Source organism: Microcaecilia unicolor, chromosome 3, assembly GCF_901765095.1.
Source record: "Microcaecilia unicolor chromosome 3, aMicUni1.1, whole genome shotgun sequence".
Classification (NCBI taxonomy): domain Eukaryota; kingdom Metazoa; phylum Chordata; class Amphibia; order Gymnophiona; family Siphonopidae; genus Microcaecilia; species Microcaecilia unicolor.
Window position 1 is genome coordinate 59869778 of NC_044033.1, and position 8385 is coordinate 59878162.

Sequence of the window (8385 nt, forward strand, 5' to 3'; positions counted from 1 at the left end):
GTTCTTTGAAGGTGTGAATAAACATGTAGATAAAGGTGAGCCAGTTGAATTAGTGTATCTAGATTTTCAGAAAGCTTTTGATAAAGTTTCTAATGAGAGACTCCTGAGAAAGTTAGAGTCATGGGATAGGAGGCAAGGTTCAGGTGTAGATTAGGAATTGTTTAATGGACAGAAAACAGACGGTAGGGTTAAATGGTCATTTATCTCAATGAAGAAGAGTGAACAGTAGAGGGATCTGTACTGGGGCCAATACTATTTAACATATTTATAAATGATAAGGAAATCGGAACGAAGAGTGAGGTGATCAAATTTGCAGATGATACAAAACTATTCAAGGTTGTTAAAATATGTGCAGACTGAAATATTGCAGGAAGACTTTAGGAAATTGGAAGACTGGGCGTCCAAATGGCAGATGAAATTTAATGTGGACAATATGCAAGGTGATGCACATTGGAAAGAATAATCCGAAAGCGAAGATACTTATCAGTAGCAGGTATTCTCCAAAGACAGCAGGCTGATTGTTCTCACACTTGGGTTGACGTCCACGTCGGCCCAGGATCGGAAGTTTTGCTAGCAAAAATCTCCAAAAATCTTCCAGAGTCTTCTGGCGTGCAAGAAGCGCACACCACGCATGCGCGGACTGGTTTCCCGCCCGTCTTGTAAGGACCTCAGTGTAGTCCAAAAGCAAGAGGAGAACAATGAACAACTCCAAAGGGGAGGAGGGCGGGTTTGGGAGAACAATCAGCCTGCTGTCCTCGGAGAATACCTGCTACGGGTAAGTATCTTCGCTTTCTCAGAGGACAAACAGGCTGCTTGTTTTCACACTTGGGGTATCCCTAGCTGCCAGGCTCACTCAAAACAATGAACATTGGTCAATTGGGCCTCGTAACGGCGAGGACATAACAGAGATTGACCTGAAAAGAAACACAACTGAGAGTGCAGCCTGGAACAGAACAGAAATGTGCCAAGGATGGTGGAGTTGGATTCTAAACCCCGAACAGATTCTGCAGCACCGACTGCCCAAACTGACTGTTGCGTCGGGTATCCTGCTGAAAGCAGTAGTGAGATGTGAATGTGTGGACTGATAACCGCGTTGCAGCCTTGCAAATCTCTTCAATAGTGGCTGACTTCAAGTAAGCCACTGACGCAGCCATGGCTCTGACATTATGAGCCGTGGCATGTCCCTCTAGAGTCAGCCCAGCTTGGGCATAAGTAAAGGATATACAACCCGCTAGCCAATTAGAGATTGTGCGTTTTCCGATGGAGACTCCCCTCCTGTTGGGATCAAAAGAAACAAACAAGTGGGCGGACTGTCTATAGGGCTTTGTCCGCTCCACGTAAAAGGCCAATGCTCTCTTACAGTCCAAGGTGTGCAACTTGTCTTCACCAGGGCGGGTATGAGGACGGGGAAAAAATGTTGGCAAGACAATTGACTGGTTCAGATGGAACTCTGACACCACCTTCGGCAAGAACTTAAGGTGAGTGTGGAGGACTACTCTGTTATGATGAAATTTGATATGTGCATGCAGTACCAGGGCTCGGAGCTCATTGACTCTACGAGCTGAAGTAACAGCCACCAAGAAAATGACCTTCCAGGTCAAGTACTTCAGATGGCAGGAATTCAGTGGCTCAAAAAGAGCTTTCATCAGCTAGGTGAGAATGACGTTGAGATCCCATGACACTGGTGGAGGTTTGACTGGGGGCTTTGACAAAAGCAAACCTCTCATGAATCGAACAACTAAAGGATGTCCAGAGATAGGCTTACCCTCTACACGTTGATAAGCACTAATTGCACTAAGGTGAACTCTTACGAAGTTGGTCTTGAGACCAGACTCTGATAAGTGTAGAAGGTATTCAAGCAGGGTCTGGGTAAGACAAGAAAAAGGATCTAGGGCCTTGCTGTCACACCAGACGGCAAACCTCCTCCATTTGAAAGAATAACACTATTTTGTGGAATCTTTCCTGGAAGCAAGCAAGACTCAGGAGACACCCTCTGAAAGACCTAAAGAGGCAATTTCTAAGCTCTAAACATCCAGGCCGTGAGAGCCAGAGACTGGAGGTTGGGATTTAGAAGCGACCCCTTGTTCTGGGTGATGAGGGTCGGAAAACACTCCAATCTCCACGGTTCTTTGAAGGACAACTCCAGAAAAAGAGGGAACCAGATCTGTCGCGGCCAGAATGGAGCGATCAGAATCATGGTTCCACGGTCCTGCTTGAGTTTCAGCAAAGTCTTCCCTACCAAGGGTATGGGAGGATACGTGTACAGGAGGCCCTTCCCCCAATGCAGGAGAAAGGCCGCTCGTAACTCCAGGAGATTGATCTGAAAACCTGTCTCCTGGAGGGACCAGCATCCCTGGGTGTGAAGCCCATCGACATGAGCTCCCCACCCCAGGAGAGACGCATCCATAATCAGCACTTTTTGCGGCTGAGGAATTTGAAAGGGACGTCCCAAGGTCAAATTGGAGCGAATCGTCCACTAATGTAGGGATCTGAGAAAAACTGTGGACAGCTGGATCACGTCTTCTTGTTCCCCCACAGCTTGGTACCACTGGGAAGCTAGAGTCCATTGAGCAGATCTCATGTGAAGACGGGCCATGGGAGTCACGTGGACTGTGGAGGCCATGTGGCCGAGCAATCTCAACATCTGCCGAGCTGTGATCCGCTGAGACCAGGGAAAAAAGATTGTCCGTCCTGGCCTCGGGGAGGTAGGCATGAGCCGTCTGGGAGTCCAGCAGAGCTCCTATGAATTCTAGTCTTTGAACTGGAAGAAGGTGGGACTTTGGATAATTTATCACAAACCCCAGTAGCTCCAGGAGTTGAATAGTCACCTGCATGGACTGTAGAGCTCCTGCCTCCGAGGTGTTCTTCACAAGCCAATCGTCGAGATAAGGGAATACATGCACTCCCAGTCTGCGTAGAGACGCAGCCACTACAGCCAGGCATTTCGTGAACACCCTGGGTGCAGAAGCTAGACCAAAGGGTAGCATACTGAAAATGCTGTGTTCCCAGACGGAATCGCAGATACTGTCTGTGAGCTGGTAGTATCAGGATGCGAGTATAAGCATCCTTTAAGTCCAGAGAGCATAGCCAATCGTTTTTCTGAATCATGGGAAGAAGGGTGCCCAGGGAAGCATCCTGAACTTTTCTCGAACCAGGTATTTGTTCAGGGCCCTTAGGTCTAGGATGGGACGCATCCCCCGTTTTCTTTTCCACAAGGAAGTACCTGGAATAGAATCCCAGCCCTTCCTGCCCTGGTGGCATGGGCTCGACCGCACTGGCGCTGAGAAGGGTGGAGAGGAGTATGTGGAATCCTCATGACTCCTCGGGGCCGGGTCCGTTGAAGGGCGGTCCCGGGGGGCCTGCATAGCAGTAGGCCTCGAGTCAGGTGGAGACCCGCTCGATGCCTCGCTGCTCCCAGCGCCATGTGGTCATTCGGCAGCCATTACCTGTGCTCTCAAAGTTGATGCTTGCCTCGATGTCGATGGACCGGACCGATCCGCAAAAAGTTTTTCTTGTTGAGCCTCCCGAGATACTTGGGTCCGTTTTTTCATCAAAGGACACAGCTTACAAGCAGCTGGTAGATGATCGGGCCCAAGGCACTGGAGACACCACGCATGGGGGTCAGACAAAAAGGGTAAGAAAAAAAAAAGAAGAAAAAGGAAACAATACGCACAGACTCTTTCCTGGGCCGAGAGGAACAGTTCGGAAAATGTGTCACCTCAGACGCGGAGAAAAAAATACTGAGGTCCTTACTCACGTGACTGGCAGAAAACCGGTCCCCCCCTGCGCGAGGTGCGCCAGAAGACTCTAGAAGATTTTTGAGGTTTTTGCTAGCAAAACTTCCGATCCTGGGCCAACGTCGACCCGTGTGAGAACAAGCAGCCTGTTGCAGGAAGAATTTAGGAAATTGGAAGACTGGGCGTCCAAATGGCAGATGAAATTTAATGTGGACAAATGCAAGGTGATGCACATTGGAAAGAATAATCCGAATCACAGTTACCTGATGCTGTCCACCTTGGGAGTCAGCGCTCAAGAAAAAGATCTGGGTGTCGTTGTAGACAATACGCTGAAATCTTCTGTCAGTGTGTGGCAGCAGCAAAAAAAAAAAGCAAACAGAATGCTAGGGATTATTAGGAAAGGGAAGGTGAATAAGACCGAAAATACTATAATGCCTTTGTATCACTCCATGGTGCGTCCACACCTTGAGTATTGTGTTCAGTTCTGGTCACCGTTTCTCAAAAAAGATATAGTGGAATTAGAAAAGGTTCAAAGAAGAGTGACTAAAATGATGAAGGGGATGGAACTCTTCTCGTATGAGGAAAGGCTAAAGAGGTTAGGGCTCTTCAGCTTGGAAAAGAGACAGCTGAGGGGAGATATGACTGAGGTCTACAAAATTCTGAGTGGTGTAGAACGAGAAGAAGTAAATCAATTTTTTACTCGTTCCAAAAGTACAAAGACTAGGGAGCACTTGAGGAAGTTACATGGAAATACTTTTAAAACAAATAGGAGGAAATATTTTTTCACTCAACGAATAGTTAAGCTCTGGAACTCTTTGCCGGAGGAAAATTCCATAGTCTGCTATTGAGACAGATATGGGAAGTAACTTCTTGTCCTGGGATTTGTAGTATGGAGTGTTGCCATGATTTGGGTTTCTGCCAGGTACTTGTGACCTGGCTTGGCCACTGTTTGGAAAAGAGAATACTGGGCTAAATGGACCACTGGTCTGACCCGGTATGGCTACTCTTGTTATTATCTGTTGAATTTCTGTCATAATATTAAATTCTTATATAACTATGAATTTTCAATAAAAAGATTTTTTAAAAGATTTAAACAAATGATCTGAAAAAAGGAGCAACAACTGATGTGATCACATTTGCAGATGACAAAATTATTCCAGGTTGGAGAAAAACAAAACATAGGATTATGGGGAATTACAAAAGGATCTTAAGAGACTGAGCATCTAAATGATGCACTCAAAGAAAAATAATCTTAACTACATATACAAAAATAGAAATTGCCAAGTACAGTTAAGAGCCAGAACCCAAGAAAAAGATCTTGGAAGTAATTGTGGATAATATGTTCAAATTTTCAGTCCATTGTGCCACAGCTGTCAAAAAAGCAAAGCGAATGTTAGGGATCATTAAAAAAAGGAAACAAAACAAAAACAAAACTGGAGACCACAGATATCTTTATACCTCTGTATAGGTCTCTAGTGCAACTGCACCTTGAGTATTGGATGTAGTTTATATTCATTGTGGCTTGATATGTCAAATCAAAATAGTTTACAATACAACATTGCAACAACATAATGTCAGAAAGGAACTAAAATTCACTAAAAGGTTAAGAGAGACATCAGACCACACCACCACATCAAATTATCATCATTCCTTCCCCCTTCCCCCAAGAAGGCCTTAGAGAAAAGATGGGCTTTCAAAGAGGACCTAAAGCACATATATGACCCTTCTGAGAAAATAATTTCCAGAAGACAATTCCAAAAGTAGGGGCTACATAGAAAAATGCAGACTGATGTGCCGAGTTTAAATGTAACAATGGACGGGTGATACAGTAAGTTGATGCTGGCAAGATGAATAGAGGAATTCTGGTGACTTATACGGGATAATAATAAAGGTAAGGTAAGAAGGGCAACCTGAGTGGAGAACTTTATGTCAAAGTAAGAATCTTTTATTGGATATGGAATGTGAATGGCAGCCAATGATAATGGGCAAAAAGAGGAGAAACATGTTCTAGTTCTAGTCGCCCCATCACAAAAAGCATACAGAACTAGAAAAGGTTCAGAGAAGGGAGACAAAAATAGTAAAGAGGATGGAACAACTTTCTTATAAAGAAAAGTCTATACAATTTAGGGTTTATCATTGAAAAAAGACAAATGAGAGGAAACATAACAGAAGTTTATGAAATTATGAGTGGGGTAAGAACTACTACTACAAATCATTTCTATAGCACTACCAGTTGTACGCAGCGCTTCACAATTGAACATGAAGAAAAGACAGTCCCTGCTCAAAAGAGCTTACAATCTAAATCAGGACAGACAGGACAAATAAGGGATAAGGGTAGGACAGACAGATAGGACACATAGGGAAAAGGGACTATTGAAGAGAGGAAGACAAGATAAAGGTTACAAGCAGCTGACAAGTTAGGAATTAAAAGCAGCATCAAACAGGTAGGCCTTTAGCCTGGATTTGAAGGCGGCCAGGGATGGAGCTTGACGTAATGGCTCAGGAAGTCTGTTCCAGGCATAAGGTGCGGCAAGATAAAAGGAACGGAGTATGGAGTTAGTGATGGAGGAGAAGGGTGCAATTAGGAGAGATTTGCCTAGTGAACGGAGTTCCTGGGAAGGAGTGTAGGGAGAGATGAGGGTGGAGAGGTAGTGAGGGGCAGCAGAGTGCATGCACTTATAGGTTAATAAGAAGAGCTTGAATTGTATACAGAAACGGATAGGGAGCCAGTGAAGTGACTTCAGAAGAGGGCTGATATGGGCATAGTGACTTTGGCAAAATATTAATCGTGCAGCAGAATTCTGAACAGATTGAAGAGGAGAGAGATGGCTGAGTGGAAGACCTGTGAGAAGCAAGTTGCAATAGTCCAAGCGAGAGGTGATGAGAGTGTGGATGAGGGTCCTGGTAGCATGCTCAGAAAGGAGAGGGGGTATTTTGGCGATATTATACAGGAATAAACAGGTTTTAGCAATCTGTTGAATATGTGCAGAGAAGGAGAGGGAGGAGTCAAAGACCCCAAGGTTACGAGCAGATGAGACAGGAAGAATGAGCGTGTTGTCGACAGAAATAGAGAGTGGGGGAAGGGGAGAGGTTGGTTTAGGTGGGAAGATAAGGCGCTCAGTTTTGGACATATTGGCGGTGAGACATCCAAGCAGCAATGGCAGACAGGCAGGCAGATATCTTGGCCTGGATTTCTGCTGAGATTTCTGGTGTGGAGAGGTAGATCTGGGAGTCATCAGCGTAAAGGTAAATAGGGAGGGAATGGTTGTTTAACCTTTCAAACACTAGAAAAGGAGAACACAACATGAAAATAAAGAGCCAGCTGAATGAAAAAAATATAAAAATTATTTTTCATATAGATTCCACAGCTTAATTATGCACTGTTACCCAAAGAACTGATCAAGGCAACTAATAAAGCAAGGTTCAAAAGAAGTTTGGAAAGTCTGTATAAAGTTATCAGCCAGGTAGACTTAGGAATGCCATCAATCATCCCTTTAGTGATCTACTTTTTGGGATCTGCCTTGCACTTGTGATAGGACTGACTGATATTGGAGACAAGATACTGGGATAGGAGAAGCTTGGTCTAACTCAGTATGGTTTACTATGTTCATAACATTTTTCAACATTCCCCCAGATCTAGAACTTCAATCCCCCCAAAGTCCGTCTATACTTTTGAAATATGACAGCCCATAATCCAGAGAGAGACAGAGGAGAATGATTAATATCTTTGCCTTTTAACCATTATCATTCAGATTCAGAAGAAAGAAAAACCCATCTTCCTCGTTTTGGCTTCCCAAACAATGAAGCTTAATTTTCTTTTCACTTCCAAAATAGGTCTTTGGATGAAGTAGCAAACCCCTGCCCCTATGTCTGTCTGTTCTAGTGGTGGCGCCCCTTCTCAGTACTCGAACTTGCAGAGCTTTCAACCAGGGACGGTCAGGCAGGCCCCATAGCCTCTTCTGTCCATACACAGAGCTTGCGAGCTGCCCTGCCCCCGGGAAGCGAGGTGGAGACCTCTGGGACCGCGGTTCTCCCTCCCAACCCCTCCTCCCCTTCCTTTAGCCCGCACGGCTCACCAGACGCAGCTGGCTGATCTCGTCATAGTTCAGGAAGCTAAGGATGTTCTCGATAGCCACGATCGGGAGCCCGATCAGCGAGTTGTTCTGCGACAGCTGGTCCAGAGCATCAGGAGAGAGGCGCGGGGACGCAGCAGAGACCAACGGCCCTCCGTCGTCCCTACGCTGCGTCTGCTGCTGTTCCTCCACCGCCGCCGCCATCACTCCCTGCGCTTGCAGAAGGAGGAAGCTCGCGCGGCCCCTACGTCACTTCCGCTGTCTTTGAAGGGCGGGCTCTCACTGAGGGGGGAGGGAACCCGGAGTCGGAGTCGGACCCGGACCCGGACCAGCGGCCAGAAGAGGCCTTTTAGTCATGATACATCCGTTACTTCAGTTTTACAGTCACAGTTCCAGGACGGCATTGAGAGCAACGTACCTTCAAAGTGGCAAAGAGCATACTGTACATGCTTCCCAGCTGCTCTTTTCTGGTTGTGTCTTGCAAATTTGTGCTTGTAACTATTTAGAGAATTTCAAGTGAGAAATTGTCAATAGAAATCAAACAAAATAAAACATGGAAAAGAAAATATGATACC

General features: G+C 45.6%; 1 protein-coding gene across 1 annotated transcript in view; it reads right to left on the minus strand.

The window, feature by feature from the left end:
• The window catches only part of FBXO28 (F-box protein 28), a 66847-nt gene extending 58816 nt beyond the window's left edge, over positions 1–8031 (minus strand). Inside the window, exon 1 of the mRNA XM_030195965.1 lies at positions 7814–8031. Coding sequence (XP_030051825.1) covers positions 7814–8014 — 201 coding nt within the window. The 5' untranslated portion in view covers positions 8015–8031. The remainder of the gene's footprint in view (positions 1–7813) is intronic.
• Between the last annotated feature and the right edge of the window lie 354 nt (positions 8032–8385).